At 42.0% G+C, this 21,606-nt stretch overlaps 1 protein-coding gene across 10 annotated transcripts in view; it reads left to right on the top strand.

Annotated features, from left to right (window-relative positions):
- The window catches only part of RBFOX1 (RNA binding fox-1 homolog 1), a 349,131-nt gene that overhangs the window by 280,557 nt on the left and 46,968 nt on the right, over positions 1 to 21,606 (top strand). For 8 of the 10 annotated variants that reach the window (XM_090277043.1, XM_090277050.1, XM_090277048.1 and 5 more), the window contains one exon: positions 5,718 to 5,850. In XM_090277043.1, the coding sequence (XP_090133169.1) occupies positions 5,718 to 5,850 (133 nt within the window). Of the gene's footprint in view, positions 1 to 5,717; positions 5,851 to 16,621; positions 16,662 to 21,606 lie in introns of all 10 variants that reach the window. The other 2 variants (XM_090277051.1, XM_090277044.1) reach the window with 1 other exon arrangement.

The raw sequence follows: 21,606 nt of genomic DNA, 5'->3' as shown, positions 1-21,606 counted from the left end.
CACAGTCTGTCTCTTGTTACATCCCTAGAGTTTCCATTTCATTGAGTTCCAAGGTATAGAAAGAGCACCTTATTCCCAACAAGGGAGATGGTTTCTCCACTCACCTCCCCCAAAATAGGTTCTGGGTATAAATCTAGCTGAAGGCTGGGAGTGGGTGGGCTGAGACTGTTGATGTGTCAACAGGATGCTCAATTGGTATTTACTCCAAAAGCTCTTGCCCTGCTTTCTTTGAGAGAAACACATTTTTAGCTTATGAGCTAAATCCAATTTTCGTTGCAGTGATACCAGATTTTTCACTTTGATTCATGCTGGATAAGGTTTCAGAGGGAACTTTTCCAGTATAATGAACCTGTGGTTTTTTCCCCCTCCCTTGCCTCTCTTTTCTCCTGCCAAGAACTAAGGATTTATACTGTATTCCACAAAGCAGCCTGAATACTTGCCATTGTTCCCCATTGATGGTCTGTTTACATGTTTATTAACTTGAAGTTCAGCTAGAAAAAAACAATCAAACTCCAGCATTGGGGTGCAGAAATGCCTCGAATTTGGTATCTTTCCTTTCTAACATTGTTCTTTAATCTACATTTATAAATGTTGGACAGGGTGACAGGTTTATGACTTTTATTAACAGTGATTTGCTCCATTCCAGAAATGGAGAGGACACTGTGAGCATCCATTTGGCATTTTGCATTGGATTGATTAAACATTTATTGCCCACTTACTGGATCCAAACTCCAGAACTGGGGCATTGGTAGATGACATGATAACTTTCACTCAACAAATATAAGTGTCATACCACAAAGTACATAATAAGATAGATGTCTCTTTCTAGAGGGTCCAAGGACAAAGCTATTTTGGCTTTCTTTAATCTGTATCTGAATATTTTATTGAAGTAATTGCATCAAATATGCAGTTAGCCGTGTCCCAGCCTCTACAAGCCAGCATACCTGGTGGGGCCAGTGAATAAAAAGTATTCCCATCCCATGTTGAGTCTACAGGAAACTTGACAAAGAGTCGTGTCCTTTTTTTTTTTTTCCCCTTGAAACTGACTATTTGTCTTATCGGCAAGAAAAGCGAGCCAGACTGTCCTAAACCAGCCGTAGGGGAACATTCTCTAATGGAGACAGGGAGACACATAGAAGGCAGGGCTACAAATAAGACAAGTTAAGGATTATAAATATTGTTATTTTTATGTTGTTGCTTGTCACACAAATTTATTGCATTCAGAGACTGTGATTTGCTGGGTGCCAGAAAGCATTGTCCAGAGCTAAATGAAGGAAGGAAATTTTAATAGATATCACCTGTCTGGGGGGCAAGTTTGAGTCCTGCTTTTCCCCAAACAGAAAACAGATCTTCAAATCCTGACACTGTGCAGCAATAAAAGTGAATTTAAATTAGTTGAAGGTCTGCAATAATATAAGTCCAATACCTTTATCCAACTTGTCTTTGTGTTTTATCAAAATCAAAGATATTCCAAGTCTAGTTGCTATCTCTGGGCTAACACAACACCTAGAAGTATAAATGCAGAAATCATTTTTATAAGGATCATGATTGAGATACGATTGTGTCATCTGCATGCTGTTTGCTTACAAAACCTGGGAAGGACATTTTGGATAGAAGAAAGTGTTAGGAAAGGTGGAAGCTAAACAGGTAGGGCATCTACTTCCTAAGAAAGAAGGAAATTTGCACTGGTTAACCACCAAAAAGTATCCAGGCACAATGTTCAATACCTGATACCTGCCCTGTGCAGGCAATCTTGTAAATCAGAAGGCAGAGCAGATGGAGATCAGTGCTCCTGTGGAACCTAAGCTCATTCTAGCAGTAGCGCAAGTTCTTCCATTCTGGGATCCGAGCTGCTTGACTGCTGTTACAGTAGGTTCTTGAATAGCATTGTTTTATTATAATGTTGATGAGATGCAGTAGGAACTTAAATCTTGTTTGTGTCAATTAGCTTACGCTAAAATTGGTTTTGTTGTATGTCGTTTTGCTGAAAGTTACAGAACCTACTGATGATGTTAAGTGAGGACTTACTGTACACCAGGGGAGGTTCGTGGAAGTCTTGTCCAGAAGGAGATGAAAAAATAAAGAGAGGAAAGAAGGCAGGAGGTAGGGAGGAAGGAAAGGAGGGGAATAAAAGAGTAGGGAAGGAAGGATAGAGAAGAAGAAGAAATAAAGAGGAAGAAAATGCTCATTAGCATAACTAACTAGAGACTAAGAGACCCCTTGGCCAGCCCTAGGCTGGCAACAGGAAAGAGATTATTGAGACAACCGTCCATCTGGGAGACTCACTTTCTGTTTGAAACCTCTGCTCCAAAGCATGAGCCTTGGAACCAGCTTATTTTACCTAAGGGTACCTGGCCTCCAAGGAAGGCAATATTTACACCAAGAGTTGATGTGTAGTCTTTCCTGTGTTCCCTTAACAAAATAATCTGCTCTGTGTAGAGGGGCCCAAAGAGCCTTGTATTAAGATCCATAAGTATCTTATCCTGCACTGGGAAGGACAGTTTCTCTCTGCAGCAAACAAGGTACGAATGGAACCCTGTCTCTGCACTTTTAGCAGCTTGTGCTCCCCTCGCTCTCCTGCTGAGCTTCTGTTTCATGTTATCTCTCAACATCTAAATCCTCCAAGAATTATTGTAAAACCTGCTTGTCGCTGAGAGGGATCTTGTCTCCCTCTCCCCGCACTGTAGCCAGCGATAATGAATGGGTCAGCATAATTACCGTGTTTTCTCACACAGGCAGCCAGCTGCTCTGCCAGATTGTGAATTTTTCATTTTCTTTATTTCAAAATCCAGGGCGTTCCTATGAAAACTTTATATTTGAACTGTGGTGAAATGGAGTTAAAATCAAGACATGATCACTCATTTTATCCCAGTCCTGAAGCAAACGTCTTGTATCTCATTATTTCTGGGCTTTTATGATATTAGGATTTACTCACTTTCCTTGTTAAGATGGACGCCTCTCTACAATGTCAAACACAATTATTTGAAACTGGACCAGGAAACGTGGGTGCTAGGGGCTGGCAAGATGAGAGTTCAGTTCAGCTGCCCGGTTTGTTTTTAACAACAAAAAAGAAGGTTACAAATAACCAATATGGTCTTCTCAGACACAAATAAAAAGATGAAATGATTCTGTCTTATTTACCAACCCTCATCATGAGAGAAAGAAAGGATAGAATTCATGAAGCAGGCTAGCTGTTCACCATTTGGGAACACAGAGAGAATTCCAAAAATGAGAGTCAGTCCATCTTGTTTTCAGGTTCAAGGGTTATATTCCAATCCGTGCAGTTCCATGAAGTGGTATGGAATTGGGGGGTGCTTTGCTCCCCCTGCCCCCTGCCTCCCACCAGGCAGCTACAAACACTCTCCAAGGCCTGGGAGTAATGGAACAAGATGGAGTGGAGTGCTTCTGCTCCTGAATGTGATGGTCAGAAGGAGAAAGCCCTTCTTGGCAGTTTGGATATAGGGTGGGACCCATGAGCACAGCAGGAAATACTACACCCCATGGTTAGGTGTTTCATAAAAAAAGAGTGAAGTGTGAGGGTGTTAAGCTTCCTTCACTGCGAGCAAAGCCTTTCCTAGCATTTATGTCTTGCCAAAAGAAACTCTATGTCCTTCCCTGCCCTGCACGTCATAACAAACACTGTGTGAAACCCCAGGAGAGATGGAGCGGGGAGGGAGGGCTGTGGAGGGGGATGAAACCCTTCTCACCCTGGGTCATCTCACCAGTCCTCCTCTCTGGAATTCTCAAAGCTCCTGTGAGGTTAGTGGGATGAGAGGGGGAAAAATGGGACCAGCAGAGAAGGTGTACTGGACGGTGTGACCACAGCCCACAACTTCATTTACCTAGTCATGTAGTGAAGTCATCCATGCATTCATGCCAGTGCCCAATATTTAGAACCTACCGTGAATTAAATCAAGGGTTTCCTGTTGACTTGGAGAGGCAGGACATGCAAAGTTGAATGGAATGTGGAGGGAGGCCTCAAGGAGCTTGCAGACTAATAGGAGAGAGAAAAGTAACAAGTGACTGACTTTTCTCTCAAAATCAATACCCATGAGAGGCATTCCACAAAATAAAGAGTGCCTGGGAGCCCTGACCAGGTGCTTAGTTGGATGGAGTGTCATCCTGTACACCAAAAGGTTGCAAGTTCAATCCCTGTTCAGGGAACATATGTAGGTTGTGGGTTTGATCCCACGTTGAGGCACGGACAGGAGGTAATCAATCGATTCTTCTCACATCAATGTCTCTCTCTCTCTCTCTCTCTCTCTCTCTCTCTCTCTCTCTCTCTCTCTCTCTCTCCCCACCCTTTTTCTCTCTCTAAATATACATATCTCAGGTGAGGATAAAAGAAAAAGAGTACCTGGGAAATGGAGTTGGGGAGTGCTGGGTTAACTAGGTTAAAGCGTTTCCCTCACTGTAGGACTTTCTGAGCTGTCAAGACAGATCTCCGAGGACAGCAGTTTCCCACGTGTGTTTTCCAGAAAAGCAAACCCTCCATTCATTGGGGTTGGGCACTGCCTGCTGTTTAGTGGGATGGGACAGGCATGGGCAGCATGGTGAGAGCTCTGGGGGGATTCAGAGAAGTGGAAGGAGCTGGAAAGCAGAAGCAGTTTCCTGAAGGCCTCCTGGGTTAGGATTTGTATGCTGTGGGAAGAAGGACAGGCCAGGCAGAGGCAACAGAATTAATTATCAGGGGTCTCAAGCATCACGCTTAATTTCCCTCTTGACTCCTCACCAAGTTATCCTACTCAGAGAATTTTCCATCAGGGAAGAAAACCCTGCCCACACTCTCTTCTTAAGAGCTGAGTTCCCAGACTTCTCTGTCACTACTGTTACTGTGTTTTATAGGCTGAATAAATGGTAAGGGGGATGATGGGATGTTTGGAATGATTTGTTTATTGGAGCATGAGGTGTATGTACACTTATAGATGCATGCACATGTCTATGGGAACACTGTATTTCAGTTAACAATATATGTAAAAAGGAAATAGGGAAAAGCTAGGAACAGACAAGTAGCACTTATGCAGTTCAGCCCCAGAGATAAGTATGGAACACACTGAAATATGTGTGTATATGTATATATAATTATACAAACAAATATAAATGTACATATATACACACATTCACATACACATATGCACATACACCTGCATATACATACACAGAACACACCTATCTTGTTTGCACACAACGTACATTTATATTCACTTATGCATGCACAGATATATATATATAAATATATTACGCTCTAGACATATGTGTGTATATGTGTGTGTGTGGATAGATGCATGAATTGGGTGGATGGATAGATGGTTGGATTGAACGATGGATGGAATGATGGATCGATAGAAGACAGATTGATGTTAAGAACACATCGCACGTACATATTGCAATCCATCTTTTAAAAAACTGTGTAATGAGCTTTAATTCTGTTTTTAAGAATTGTTCGTCAAAATTTGTCATTTAGCACATACTTTTGGGCACAGAGCCCAACGACTTATCTAGCCCATCCTCTCCAGAATTGGACCTTGGCCTTGGCCCCTGCCCTCCTGCCGCCTTTATACACTTGGCTCCTGGAAGTGTGTAGTGGTGGGGTGCAGGGTGAGGGGTGGCAGGTGTCCAGCTCTGGCCCAGAGGGAGCAAGGTCAGAATGGGAGGTTCCCTCTATGGTAGGTGTGCCTCTGAAAGCCTTTGTCTTGCTCTCTCCTCTCGCCCTGCAGTGCCCGGCTTTCCGTATCCAGCTGCCACCGCAGCAGCCGCCTACCGAGGGGCGCACCTGCGAGGCCGTGGCCGCACCGTGTACAACACCTTCCGGGCCGCGGCGCCCCCGCCCCCGATCCCTGCCTATGGCGGGTAAGTGGGGCTACCTCCCGGGCGGGCCTCCCTGCATCCGCCCCTCCTGTTTGAGAACGCATGCCGGTCTTGGTTGCCCCACCAGAACACCCCAGCATGCCGCCCAGCGCACCTGTAGTGGAGCACCTTGCAAAGAGTATTGAAAAACGAGTGTAATTTGTCCTGTCATGGATGGTGCCTTTAAGCATTCTACATGTCACATGTTGTTGTGTAATTGTCTCTGAGACTGAATGCTGGAGAACAAAGAAATGGTTACAGCCAAAGATGTGTTTCCAATGATTGCAAACATCTGGTTATTGAGGAGGTTGGATCACATTTGCCCCCTGAATCTGTCCATGGAAGGACATGAGGTTTTCAAACATAAAAATCACTGGCTGGTCTTACTCTCCTTCCCTAAGACACCTCGAGCTTTAAGGTTGATGAGCTTTCAGCTGGGAAGAGAAAATGAAGTGTGGAGTCAAATGCAAACATTCAAAATTTCGATTAAATTGGAATTAAGACTCATTTTAGCTGGATTTTCCAAAACGGCATTTGTCTTTGTTTCCCCTCTGCAAGGAAATGCAAATTCTTATGTTCCCCATTACAGTTTGGTATTTCTGTGCATGGACTTTGGTATTGCCAAGTGAATAGCAAGGAATGGTGGTGAATGCTGGGGGGGTGGGGGGAACAGTACTGGTGCGGCAGGCTGCAACCTTGAGATGCTGCCCTTTCTCTTTCCTGGTAAGGGATCCTCCTAGAACAGTTCTGCATACAGTCAGGGAGAGAGGGAGGTCACTAAGGCAGTGGTCCTCAAAGGACATTGGGAATATCTGGAGACATTTTTGGTTGTCACAGCAGGAGCTGGGAGGCGAAGTGGCATCTAGTGGGCAGAAGCCAGGGATGCTGCTAAACATCCTACCAGGCACAGGATGGCCCCTCCCCCGATACAAAGAGTCCTGGGGCCTTCAATACCAATGGTGCTATTCTAAGGAAAACCCAGCTATGCCCAGAACTGCTTGACAGGAGGCTTCCCCAGCCTGTGACTTGCTTTCTTGTCTTTGGGAAGAATATGACTGTATTCAGTACTATGTGTACAGGGTTAACCACATTTTTTAAATAGCTCTCTTGCTTATAAATCTTTTAGAAAGCCCGAATTAGCCTAGATCATCTCTCTATTGTACTCAGTGAGATATTTATTCACACTTCTCCCTTTTCAAAGGAGAGCATTTGAAGTGTTTTGAAAACAAATGCTGTGAGACAAAGTTAACACTGTAAAGAAATCAAAGTCGATGGAATTGTCAGGAAGGGAAACTAAAGGCAGAGAAATAAGACAAAGTCCATTGTTTCTGGTGTTGTTAGAGTTAGGTCAATTCCAAGTTTCTAAGTGGACCAAACAACACACACACACACACACACACACACACACACGAATTCTACTAGAATGATGGTGGGTAATAAAAAACCAAGGATGTATTGGCCCAAAATTCTCCCACCCCCCAAAATAATGTATCTTCATGTCCTAAGCTTCATCATGTGATATAAATAATCGCTGAGAGTATAATCATTATCTTCAGCTCCCACAGTATCAAGCCCATTTTATAGATCCAGAAAGGCAGAAATAAAGACTTGTTATTTCCAAGGTCACATAATGAGTTATGAAGAAAAAAAAGTTACCTGCTAGGCTCATGTGATTACTAAAGCAAGATTCATAAGCCATAAATGCAAAATTGCATGTTTATACCCCATTAGTTTGTCTGAAAAATCATTATCTTATCTTGGTAGCTGGTAATTGCAGCTTTCTGGTATACATACCTTCAGTATCTCACTGCTATATTGAACAGAAAAAAATAAAGTAAAATTATATGGCTTATTCTCATATGAACAATTTATAAAAGTCTCAGAATAACACACCTGCCGTAAAGTAGAAATTTGCTAACTTATAATGAACTTCCTCTTTGCTGGGAATAACCATACATAACTAATTAACACCACATATGCCAGGGAGAGACACGACATCTCCAAATGGTGAAACAATGTGTTTGTGACTGTTTGGAACATGATTGAGCATTAATATTACAATGATATTCCTAATCATTTTGTTTATAATGGTGGATTCTGCCTCTTTGCTGAATATTGACTGGAATTCTGAACCCATGTTTGATAGTAAGATAAAATTCTTAAGATGAGAAGAATAGGAAGAACAGAAGAGCTAGGAGTGTATATGTGTGTTCATATCTGCAAGTTCTATAAGAGCAAAGGGCTGGTGGGGAAGGAGGAAATTCAGCTCATTGCTGGGTGTTTTGCTGGACCACAAATTGGCTGGAGTGCATTGACTCTGGATACAAAAATGTGAATCCAGCATCTTAAATGGTGGTTTCCTTCTTCCTCTGGCTTGTGGGTGGCTCATCTTGGACAGAAGAGCAGATATTGGCTGGAGGAGGGAAGTCCCTGATCTTACATTGAGCTACAAAGAAGTTGGAAACCCACTCCTGTTTCCAGGATGTGATATTATCAGGATTCAAGCGGTCCAGGAGATAGTGTGAATTTCTTACAGCTGTTTGTCTCCAAAGTCCTTTGGAGGATGATTTCTAGATTTGACTAATGTCTTTACAAATGTCCAGGTCAGCTCAACATCCTTTTTCTCAGCTCCATGCACTGTCTTACACTGGGGACCCTGAGGCAAATGGCGCCTGCAGAGGAATTTCTTCCAGTTAAGGGCAGAAGGTGCCATGTTAGCCAACAATTTCAATAAATGTGATAAGTAGCGTATTGTGTGAGCACCAAGGAAAGGCTTGGGTGTTTAGAGAAAGCTTCTAGGAAGAGAAGAGAAATAGGACACATTTATGTTCAATCATTTTCTAAATCTCTACGCTAAGACCTCATTCTGAGATTCTCCCTCACACCCAGTGATCCCCATCTTTTCTAAGATGTCGTTACTGAACAGTAAGTTGGGGTCCTGCTGCCCGCTGCCAACCTCTTGGCAAATTTCCAGAGGCAAAGATTTGGTGATAAAGGGAGTCTATTCAAAAGCAGTCACTTAAGCCTGTTAACACAGGTATTATCACTTAAGCCTATCAGTTAAGGCTAAACTCTAACACCTGGGTTCTCCTAGCATTCCCCCTGTTAGTTTTTAGTTATTTTACTTCTATAGGGTTTGTTTACAAATTAAACAACATAATATACAAAAGTTATATAATTTGGGGAGAATGGCAGGCCTCTGCCTCACAGCCTGTTCCCTCTAGAACAGCCACCTGCCACTCTCTGCCAAGCCAGCCTTATCGTAGGCTGTGCCCAGGTTTCTTCCCATCAAAAATACTGTCCGTTGGGAAATGCAGGCAGCTGCAGCACCCTCGTCCAGGCATCTTTGAGGAAGAAGAGCCTGAGAGGCAGAGAGAGCCCACACATGCCTGTCCAAGAGCCCTTGTTTTATTTCAAATATTTTTGCCCGTAATTCTATGCACTCTAGAGGCATTTAGTTTCTCAACAAATCCCATCCTAGACTGCTTACCACTGCCTTGGCAAACTGCTCCTCCCTACTTCTCCCCAGTGATCTGATCAGATCTCTCTGTATCAATGTCAGCTAGAAAACTGCATTTATTCAGAAAAAATTTAATTTTCCCACTGTCACCAATTAAAGATATATCTAACTGCCAACCTAAACTCTTCTTCATCAAGTATCTGATGTGAATATACTTTGTTATTTAAATGCCAACCAAAAATGTGTCATTTATCCTTCCTTCATGTATAGCTTCTATACATGAGGCTGAAAAAAATCCCACAGAACCTCCACGGCTGCCTCTGTGGAGCCATGGGAACCCTTGGAGTATCCAACATCAAGATAGTTATCCAGGAGGGTTCACCAAGGTTGCCCTACCTGCATCCACATTCTCTCATTGATTTGGTTTTACCCTCCACATCCTGATGTTTTCTGAAGTCCCTTCCAGCAAGTAAATAACATAGGTTATGGAGAGGCCCTATCTCTCTTTCTCATATAGCCAAATAGAAACTTCTTGGGACATTAATACATGATCATTCCTTCAGGGGCTAGGGGTGCAGGGGCCCTGCTTGGGCCATGGAGGGATTGTGGAAGTGAATGCAAAATTCTAGACTGAGACAGCAACCCCCCTATTGTTTACCAACATTAACTCAGTGAGACTGAGTGGTGAGTTAGAAATCTAGTGGCTATAAAGTTTATAGAATTGTTATAGTCCAAAAAGACATTGTTGGGGCAGATAAGATTGGCCCCCACTATTCTACCCTGGGTAGTTGACTTAACCTGTATAGGTACAGTTACCTTTACAGAAGAGTGAAGACTATGTCTGCCTCCAATGGGTTAATAGAGGATGGGATAGGAGATCCATATAAGGTTATGACTTAGTAAGTCCATCATATGATGAGTGTTTAGTGAACTGTAGCTACTGTTGTTGAGGTTGATGCAGTTACTGATCCTTTGTCTTTCCCTGTATTGCATCACTTACTCCTTTGCTGGGAGGCACCTGCAGTTCACAGATCTGCATCCCCCACAAGCCACAGAGATGGCTTTGGTTTGCACAGAACACTTCAATAGTTTGTGTAATGTGTAGATTGTCAATAAAATATTAACTAGTGAGCAATCTCAACAAGAGATGAATGGACCAAGTTTTCCATATCTCTCCTCATATTTGATTTTAGAGTCAATTTTGGTAGAAGAACCATAACATCCAGTCTGTCTTCCTATGACTCATAAATAAGAGAAATTACCCAGCTTGCACAGTGATTATTTGTGAATGAAGATGCAAGGTAGCCACCAGACTCAATACCACCTCTCATGTTAGACAACAGCAACTAAACCCCATTCCCTCCCAAAGAAACTTCATGAGATTGACCTCACCAAATTCTTCTTCCTGATTAATTATTTAATTAATTATAAAACGGCTACTTATTAAATGCCTAGGCTAAGCATCTAGCATCTGCTATAGGGGTTTGGTCTTTGTTGACTGGATATCTTTGAGCAAGATATTCTGCACTTTCTCAGGTAATTAATTATGACACTTCTGTGTACAACTTCTCAGAGTTAAATTGAGAAGTATTTTGAAGAGACTCTGTGCTACTTTGAGTATAGTAAAAAAAATGGCAGTATCCCAGGAGAAAACTTCTTAAAGTCAGCTAGTACAAGAATATAATCCATACATAGATCCATTGAGAATGCCTTCAGGTCCCCAAAAAACTCTCTGATAACCAACCTCTGGATCTGTGTGTATGGAGCTTGCTGTCTATAAATCAAACATGCTTTTTGGTTTTAATTTCTAAATGTCTAAACCTCACATTGTATTATCTGATACTTAGGAACTTTCCAATTTAATGTAAACTCTAGAACTGAAGTCATCACAACTCATTCTCAAGTACTTTTCAGGATTCTCTCTAGCTTTTGTTTTTGGTGTCAATTTTTATTCAGATTCTCAGCTAGTTTTAAAATACAACCTCTTATATTTAAAAAAAATCCTCTTAATTGAGTGAATTTATGGACAGACACCATAACTCAGTGGTACTTACATTTAGGGTGGGGGGACTGGGATGTCATAGATGCCTTTGATAATCTAGTTAAAACGATGTGTTTTCCCTTGGAAAACATTTGTGTACACATACATGGACACACACACACCACACACACAATTCTACACAAATTATGCCAGCAAGTTCATGGACCCACCTGATACCGACTTAAAAACAGCTATATTTGAATGCATTAAATATTTTTAATTTATTTCCACTTGGAAAGGGAAGTAAGGAAGAGCAGTTTTATATAACTCTTTTTTCAAAAATATATGTGTGGTTAGGCTCTATTATATTATACAAACACATCATGTACTTTGGACATCCTATTCTTCCTTTCTTTCCTTTTTTTTGAAATAAATTAATTTGCTATAGTGCAATCATTCCTTGCTTGCATTCATCCAAATATTTAACCACTGTTACTACCTTTCTAAGAAAATGAGATGTGCATTTGCATTATGTTCCTGCAAAAGCATATTGCAGTCCCCAAGTGATTGACAAGCAATACAATTACCTTTGCATGGCTAGACAGACCGTCTTTGCAATGAAATTGACTGCACCTGTTCCGTGCATGATGTCAGCTCTGTTCTCCTGTGACTGAGCTGTGGTTATTTATCTATAGATGCATACTAGACATTGACCCCTGTCCTCCTTTCCCTACAAATTTGTTGCACCTGTTTCATGGGGCTTTAAAAATAAAGTGTTTAGATATATTCATGGAAACCAGCATGAGACTTTGTAAGAGCTTTTCTATAACCACCTTCCATTTAGAATAGGACCTACAAAGCTGATATGGAGGTTGGTGTTTCATAGAGCAATGAGCCTATTAATCTTTGGACTAGCAGCAGCATTACCTGTTACTTGTTAAAAATGCAAATTCTTAACCACCACCACCCCACTCCCATCAAATCTACTGATTCAGGGCCTCTGCACTGGGTGTGAGGCCCAGCCATCTGTGTTTGAACAAGCCCTCCAGGTGGTTCAGCTGCATGTTGAAGTTTGACCTCTGCTGCCTGCCAGAGCCCATAAAAGTTGGGACTGTGAAGCCAAGGCTACCTTGGCTAGAACCCCAGCTTAGTCACTACCTAGCTCTCTCCTCTTCAGTTTCTTTATTCTTAAAGAAGTGGCAATAACATTGTCCATCTCAAAGTGGTACGTTGAGGATTGGGATAATGAGCACAATATGCTCAGATTAGGGACTGACACATAGTCACCACTCAATCAGTGTAGAGAGAGTAGTAGTATTTGTGCTTGTACTATTACTTGTAGCTTAGAGGGGAAAACACACAGCATTTTGGTGAAACTGATGGCCCCAAAGTGACTTCATTTCACACTGCCAACGAGGACAACCATACTGGTTCCTAGTGTTTTCGTTAGCATGAAGGTTGATCACTCAGCCTCTTGTTCCTTTCTCTCTAAAACGTGCAGGCATTGCATTCAATGACACACAAGCAATTCACACACAGTGTAGTTTATAATAGCGGCTAGAATTTTTTGTTTCCTTTCTCAGTGTAGCCACCACTTCCTGCAGAGCCTCCCAAAGCTGAGAGATGCCTTTCCTGCAGCCTTGCATAGGCTGTCCCCTATGGCTGGGTTGCTCTTCCTGCTTTCTACCTGGCTAAGCTCTTGCAATTTCTGAGGCCTTTCTTCCAGTTCCCTCACCTCTGTTGCTAGCCTGCCTCCTTCCATTCCACGTTCAGAGTGCCATTGTCCCTCTCCTCCGCAGCACCCATCAAGGCTTCCATTCGACACTGATGCACATAGCTTTGTGACTGAGTAACCCACACCCTGTAAGCTCCCCGAGGGCAGGTATAGTGAGACGACCCACTCTCTCTGCTCTCTGTGCCTTGGCGTAGTGGTTGGAATATAGTAAGCATTTCAACAGCAGAGATATAGCTTGTTTGAGCCTGTCAAAATGAGGATGTGAGATCACATTTTCTCTTTGATTTTCTGTCTCATAAACGTGGGATGTCAGTCAGTCCCAAAGTAACTTTCTGTGGCCCACATTGGAGGGCAAAGCATGGCAACAAGTCTGCCGCACTGAACAAACACCAGGGCCTGGTCTTGCCTCACTCTGGGAGTTGTTGGTAAAAATAGGCTTTACATGGAGGTACGCGGCTTGCCCAGTGCCCAAGGTCTTGTCCTGGTGAAAGGAGGGGCCACTTTCTCAGCCAGGGCACAGCCCGTCAGTCACTTCTGGCCCACACTGTATGCCCACTGGAACAGACCTCAAGGTCTAGCCTCAGCTCTTCTCTCCATCACAGTAAAACCTTGTTTTATTCTGGGTCCCTTTATTGTGCTTCGCATATGTTGCATTTTTTACAAATTGAAGGCAAGACCCCTCACCACCGAAATGATTACAATTTGCTTTATTATGACACTTGCTTTTTGCGGAGGTCTGGAACAACCCACAGCACCTCTGAGGTATGCTTGTAGTTTTAGAAGAACAGACACAGACTGGGTCCCATCTACAAATATTTAGAAAAGGGCATTGTTTCCCATATTTGAATACATTAATATTTGGTTAAATATTAATATTTTGTTCACATTCTGTCTAGCCTCTTGCACTGGTCTCCTAAGCCAGGATCCAGTTTTTTAATCTTATTCACCTTCCCCTTCTCTGCTGACAAGAGTCATTGATACTGAATAAACAGATCAGAAACAAACTTGAGACTGCAGGCTGCCTCTTCCTAATCCTCTATTTAATTCTACCTGGACTTGATAAGTAAATTAGTCCACATCATTGATTGTCACCTCCCCTATAAAATATGGGCAATATTCAGTCAATAGATATTTATTTTACATCTCCCAAGTAAAAAGCAATGTGTTAAACATCAGCAGGATAGAACATTGAATAAGTTCACTGGGTGCAATTCAACATGAAAGAAGTCCCATACACAAATACTTTTAATATTTGACCAATATATATATTATTTGACCAAGTGGGAACCACAAAATGTAATGTTGGCATTTACAGGAGAAAGAAATAACTCCACTTTGGGTGGGCATTGGATAAAGGTCTCAGCAATGGTGACATTCAGTTAGAGCTATGATGTCAAGCATGTAGCTCATTACCTTATAACATTGTCTCTCTGACTCCACCCTTGAGGTGGGCTATTACCTCTATCCCCATTTTACAGATGAGTCAATGAAGCTCAGATAGCTTAGTAATTAGTCCAGCAGCTATGTAGCTGCTGATAGGGGAGGCTGAAATCTGACCCAGATGCCTGTGTGGTTCCTATCTAACTTTTCTCTTGAATGGCAATCTGTTTTTGATGAGGACATTGGCAGAGAAGCCATGCCCAGTGCAAGTACTAGCATGTGCAAAGTCATGATGGCATGAAAGAATGAGATGGAAGTTGTTTTGCTATGGCTCAGTGATCAGCTCTGTGGTTCTGGCCCCAACTAAATATTGGTTGTTGTCCCCTACTGCATCAGGTCTGAGCTGAGTCCTGTTGGCAGAGGCTGGCCCTGCCTTCTGACCCCCAACAGACACTATTGTTTTATGTTAGAAATCTTGAGAGATAATTTAAAGCCTAGCTCAGGATGCCACAAACCTCAGTATTTGGGATTAGGGTTTTATGCTGCTTGACAAGTGCTCTCATGAACTGTAGCCCTTTTGATCAAAATAAAGACAGCTGAAAGCGATTTCTACCAACCTCCTTAGCGTGTGCAATCCCTGACACCTCTTCAAGGATAATGGTACTTGGGGTGTCGCCAACCAACTCTGAAAGCTCTGAGAAGCACACTACAGTGTTCTCCAGCAAACCAATGTCACTGCCATGTGTGCACATGTGCATGTGTGTGCGTGTGTGTGTTGTGAAGCACCTTCCCTTGGCTCTATATGCTTGGCTTTTGTGTTGGTCCACTCTGCTACTGAAACTTGCTACAGTCCTTTGGTAATCAAAGTAGTGCTTCTATTAAAACCACAGCTCCATTCAATGGTGGGGCTCATTGGTCCTTTGCCAGGCTCATAAATCTTCTATAAACACCATGGGGAAGTATTAGGAAAGGTTATTAATTGCAACTACTACCATCCTTTGGAAACCATGCATGTAGGAACACACATTTTTATATTCAAGATATCCTGTGACCCTCACAGATGACTGTGAGGTGTGCAGGCTGCATATAATCCACATTAAGCCCATTTTAATGCTTAGGAATTTTAAGTCAGTTTCCCATGATGATGTAGCTGTGAGATTCTTTTCCTAGCTGTTTCACTCAAGGTGTATACCAAGAAATTTTTGGAGACTTTCAGGATTTCTTCTTCTCCCCCTCCTATTGAAGTCCCTTCTCTCTGGGATGACTCTATGGACAGTGATCAGAGACCTGCTGCAAGGCTAGGCTTGTTCAATCATAATGTGGGGCTTTTCTTAGTCTGGGTATAACTTATGCAAATATACACACAGAAATATGCATGTACACACATGGGCACACATAAGCACATGTAGATCCACATATATGCAAACATATGACCACACACGTTGTGCATGCTATATACATGCACAAGGGCATGGTATACACATGCACACATCGCACACATGTATGCATTGACAAAAATATATACTCTCACACTCACATATATGCATTCATACACATACATGCACACAAAAATTTTGCACACACATATACACATGTATACTCATAAACACACAAAACACACACATTTTAACACATGTGCACACATCTATTATAATTAGAGATATTTGCCTACATTTACCATAAAAGAGTGGTTCAGGGAATTATCAAATATAATACTACAGTGTGAAACAATACAGAAGAACATTTCTGAAATCGTTTGTGTTGTCCAGCTTCCCTAAAGTCATTTCAACCCATATTGAAAATGTGACAATCTGTGTACACCCTTATCAATCATATATTTTAAATAGATGTTTTTTTCCCCAGGAAAAAGCGGGCTTTGTGGTTTGACTGAATGCGAACTCTGACTCTCATATCTGTCTAGGCCATTTAAAATAAACCTCAACCTGTTTGCATTTCTACACCCCTCCTGAAGGGGTGGGAAGTCTGGTACCCAGCACATACCATGTCCTGGTTCCGGGCCAACACCGAACCCAGCCTAATTTTCTTGGCCTGGCCGACTACTGTTGTCTCCAACCTCCTTAACCAGTGTGGAAACTCTCCTCGGTTCCTGTGTTTTGGACCTTGTGGCCAGACTAACTTCGCCAATGCAGGGGTTGGTGTGTCTGCATGGGGAAATGCACTAATATGGATGTTTCTCTTTGTGTGTGCACCCTTGCAGTGTTGTTTACCAGGATGGATTTTATGGTGCAGACATTTATGTAAGTATTCATTAACGCGCATGCCATCCTTGTTTCCTCCCGGAGTCATTCTTTTTACAAGTTTGCTGAGAATCTCGCTACTCCGCTACTACTCGGTGCCATCCATTTCCTCTTCCTGGTCTGTGGGAGAGTCCAGAGGCTCACAGAGTGGCAGGACTTCTGATCATGATAGCATCACATGCTGTTGAGTGAGTGGAATGAACTCCTTAACTTCAGGATAAATGCAAACACCCTCCCCCTCAAAAAAAGATGGCATTTCTCTCAAGTCAAATTAAGATCTCCTGCAAAAAGTAATTCTCTCTAAAGTTTTCAGTGTGGTCTGTGTGTTTTCATTTTAATATTTAGGATAACAGCTGTACTTACCAGCTGCAGAGAGTTAAAAGATATTTTCATGGCTGATATTGTCAATGTTTTCTTATAAATATATTTACTTGTTTATCCCAAAGCCCTAGAAAAATATTCTCTCTCTCCCTTTCTCTCTCTGTCTGTCTCCCTCTTTTTCTCTCTCTCTCTTTTTCTCCTCCCCCCATCATGGAAGATTTTAGCAAGAAACATCTCTTAACAAAAGTATGCCAACTTGAGCATTAAACCCTTATTTTCTTCAACTCCCTATTTCTCCATTTCCCTAGAACTGCTCCCTGACTTAGAATTGTTTGTTAAATGGCACCACTTTATTAAGCTTTTCACTTTTGGAAAAGAATAGAATGTTTCTCATTAAGGGAACCATAATTAAACTTACCTAGGTTAATCTAGAAGTAGTTATTCTCTCACATTATGATATTAGCAGCAATATTATAAAAATGACTTGGAATAACACAATTTAAAATATATTGGCAGGACTGGGGGATATTTTCTAAATCATATACTTTTTTTTTATTACAAGTGACCTCAAATAAGTTCACTGGAATCATACTTGTTTAATAGACTAGATAACAAAGAAAAATATAACCATATTTCTTATCAAATTGATGTCATTTACTAGAAAATGGGAAAGACTCTGGTTATTTAATTTTCTTCTCTTTGAATTTCAAATAATTACAATTTTGAGACATAGTATTAATCTCTATCAGTGATGAACTTAGTTGAGTTCTATTATTGCATCAAGTACATTTATTATAATCTGTGGGTTAGCTTTTTTTTCATAATAAAACTAATGAACAATCTACATGTCCTTTATTCACCCAATGAACAACCAACTTTTTGTGTGTGTAGCTTAATTTAATCCTTTCCACATCTTCTTTTTTCCATTTTAAATAAAGAGGCAGGCTGAGGCTTAGCGGGCAGGACCTCACCCTCATCCTTAGATACTCGGTGAACCCAAACATCAGTCTACATCCTCTCACAGTTTAGCCTCTGGATAGAGTATGTAAATGGGGACACTATAGCTGGCATAACTAAGTTTAGAGGGGTTTTGGGGGGGGTGGGGTGGGATGTAGGGGAGTAGAGAAGGAAAGGAAGAAATATTTTTTAAATCCACCAGGAAGAAAACTGTCTTTATCAACACCAACCCAAGGGGGAAAAACTGTGGATGTTATGTAAGCCTAGTTAAAAACAGAACATATTATAATATTATTTATCATTTATTAAGTGTTCACCTCTCTGTAAAATGACCAGAATTAACTGGTTTATTTCTAAAATGACAATATTGATTGAATTATTAATTTGACCTGTTCTATGGAGATTTCAAATTGGCATCTTTTCCTTGTCTCATACATCATTGGGTAGCAGAAAGTAGAGGCTGCCTGAAGGCACAGGCTGTAAGATTTTACAAAGAAATAGAATGGCTAATTAGAATACTTGATAGAGTATGTCTGTATTGGCTGGAATAAATGAAAATCTCCGAGAACAAGGGAGAGAGCAGAGGGATTCAGAAGAGAGAAAATATGCCAACATCCACAGTAAGGTAGAAAGAGAAATTCCATTAAGAAAGGAAAGCTCCATAAAAAGAGGACCCTGTGTATTTTTAGTTCCTTCAAGAGCTTTTTTTTCCCACAAATTCATATCTGAGCAAAGCCCACCAGGCTCAGTGGTGCAGCCCCTGCAGGTATCTGGGTGAGGTTTAGATGAAGGGAGTTATATCAGTAACTTCAAGTCCTGAGTTTCCTGGTTTCTAGATTTAGAAAACTGTTTCTCTCCCCATTTTTACAAGTTTGCTGAGAATCTCAGTACTACTCAGTGCTGTCCTAGTAGCCAGAAAATTTATACATTTTTCCACGACTCCTATTGTAATGACAGTAAGATTTTTCGGGGGGGGGGTAGTTCCAAATAGGCAATTAGGTAACGGGAAAACTAGCTTAAATATGAACTTGAAGTTTTGTTTATTCAGCACATTTTTCTGTCTTCTATACCAGAAGTTAGCTCAGACCTTACAGACCTTCCTGAATTTTTTGTTCTGTCTAAGATGGCAATTTTGGAATATTGCTGCTGGGTGGTGTGGGCATGTAAGCAACAGTGATGAACTGGAGCACCCCACTGTGGCAGCAGAACAAGGATTCAGGGATGGCATCACGTTGATTTAAGGGCAAGAAAGAATATGAATATTTCCTGCACTTTAGAATTTATGGAACAGAATTCATCCTGGCTAGACGTAATTTTGAATGTGCTTTTTCAAGCTGCTGCCCCCACCTCCCTTAAGATTCTGATTTGTTCCTATGAGTAGACATGTCCGCAGGGCTCCATTTCTTAAAGAAATGATTATTAAAGAGGTTAGAAAAGCGTGTGAGGTTCTCTTCTATTTAAAGAAAGTTTCAAGCTTGCTCCTTCAATTTCGTTAGAAATCCTATCGTATCGGCAGCCGTCCGTCTCGAGAGACGATGGTGTAGCTTCTTAAGAGTCTATCTGCACCGCCGAGAATGGCTGTGCAGTCCGACTCGGGAGTGACATGGTATCTGTCTCCTCCCGTGTTGAATCGACATCTTGCGATGATGCTGGAGTGTCCTCTCCAGTGAAGCTGAAGCTACAGAGCCTGGGCAGGGTGATATGGAGGGTCTGCTGTTGCCCAAGCAGCAGACCCCCCCCTCTCTTCGCAGCTGAAGGGTCCAAGGGAAAGACGGAGTCAATACAGCTTGGCTTCAGGTGCGCCGCAGGAGTTGCCGGTGTTGACTACAACGTCAAACCGCCTTAGGGACTCCGGCTCTGGATTTTCTGTCGGGGTTTACTCCCTTAGCCTTTCCCCTGAAGAGGTATGCCGCAAGGCAGCGGAGGTTTTTTGGAGTCAGAGTTTTCCTTCTCTGATGTGCCCTGACTGGAAGATCGAACCAGGGACACTTAGCTCGCAGGCCGACGCTCAATCCACTGAGCCAAACCAGCCAGGGCTCGTTAGAAATAATGCACAATAAATAGGGTTCAGGTAATCCTGAGAGGACCTGGGACATGTGTTCGACACTTTACTCTCTTCTGATAGGTTTTAAGACCAGTTATTTTTAATTTGATAGGTAGAGGAGCAAGCTTCTAGCTTGGTTACTTGAAGGAGTTAAGGAGAGCCTGCTCTCCAGAACTTCCTGCTCAGGTGTGACAGCCTCTCAGAGCAACTCAGCAGCAGTGACCCCAGCACACACACCGCCACACCTGCCCTGCTCTGTGCACCCCCCTCTCTCCCACCACTTCTCTTTGTGGTCCAAGGACTCTCCCTCCCTCCCACCTGAGGTGGGAGCCCTCAGGCCTTTCTGATTTGAAAGACCTGCAGGGCCCCCACGACTGGCAGGCTACAATCTCCTACCTAGAATTAGCCCCTTTGTAATTTTTTTCAGAGCAGAGGCCTGAGGAGAGAGGGGACACCCTGAAATTGCTGGAGAGGACAGACCTGTTAGGAGACACTGTGAGTCAGAAACTAATACTAAAGCCAGGCAAGCTTGTTTAGGCTGAGAGCAAAGAAAAAGCATTCCGTTCAGGAGCCCAGCCATGCAAGAGAAACGTTGCCTTTCTCCACAAAGGCTGAATTCAGGCCGAGTATAGATGATGCTTTTTAGAGAGGATGTGGGGGTTCTGAGTCAGAAAAGAAGGCAGAAAATGTCATATCTAAGTCCCTTCTACCTGGGGACATACCCCTGTCCCCTACATGCACACACACAGGTGCACACTTTTATATCAAAAGATATGAATTTAGTTTACATAACTAGCATATCAAATCTACTAGTTCAGTGTTACTACTTAGTGGTGGACATTTAAACCAATTCTTTTAAATTAAAAAGTGGGTCAAGTCAAAGGACAAATAAATAATAGTAGGACAACTGTTTGAAAGTGAAGTGGAAAGACTAAGCTTCCTGGACCTACAGAGCAATTCATTACACTTAGGGGGTGAAGCTATAGATTTCCTGAGGCCAGAATTGATCAGGAAGCTGAAAATAAGTGTTAATTAACTGAACTTAGCCAAGACCCTTATCTTAATCCACTCAGGGAGCTATCAACAAATATGGCCTTTGATCAAAAGATAACTATTAAAAATGGAAAGAAGGAAATGATAACAAACCAAAAAAGAATTAACAAACTATCAGTAGAAACTGCATTCAGACAGTAGCATTCTGGGCAATGGGGAGAAGGGAAGGGAGGACAGGGAAAGAGAGTGAGAGAGGGAACTGGCAGACGTTACCAATATTAACTATGTTCCCTTTATTTCTGAAGAACCCCAGCCTTTCTAACAGACAATGCAACCTTGAGACTGCCTAGCAAATTATGTGTCGATGAGATTCAGTGCATTTTTACATTATTCCTAAATTCTATCATAACAAGTTTCTGGTTGACACCATGGCTAAACACAATTATTTCTGAATTCATGTCACTCTGCCATCCGTGAATCTTAAAACAAAGAGGCATCCTCATTTCACTGATGGATGAGCTCAGGAAGCAGTGTTAGAGTAGCTTTGGGACCATGTAAAGCTGGAAAGCAGAAATCTTTCTGAGGCTCAGCACCAAGCTGGTCAGTCACCATTGGAAGCTAACAGCCATC

Source organism: Furipterus horrens, unplaced genomic scaffold (assembly GCF_987537825.1).
Source record: "Furipterus horrens unplaced genomic scaffold, mFurHor1.1.pri manual_scaffold_5, whole genome shotgun sequence".
Lineage (NCBI taxonomy): Eukaryota > Metazoa > Chordata > Mammalia > Chiroptera > Furipteridae > Furipterus > Furipterus horrens.
The sequence above is the reverse complement of the archived record's forward strand: the minus strand, read 5'-3'. Positions and strand labels throughout refer to the sequence as shown.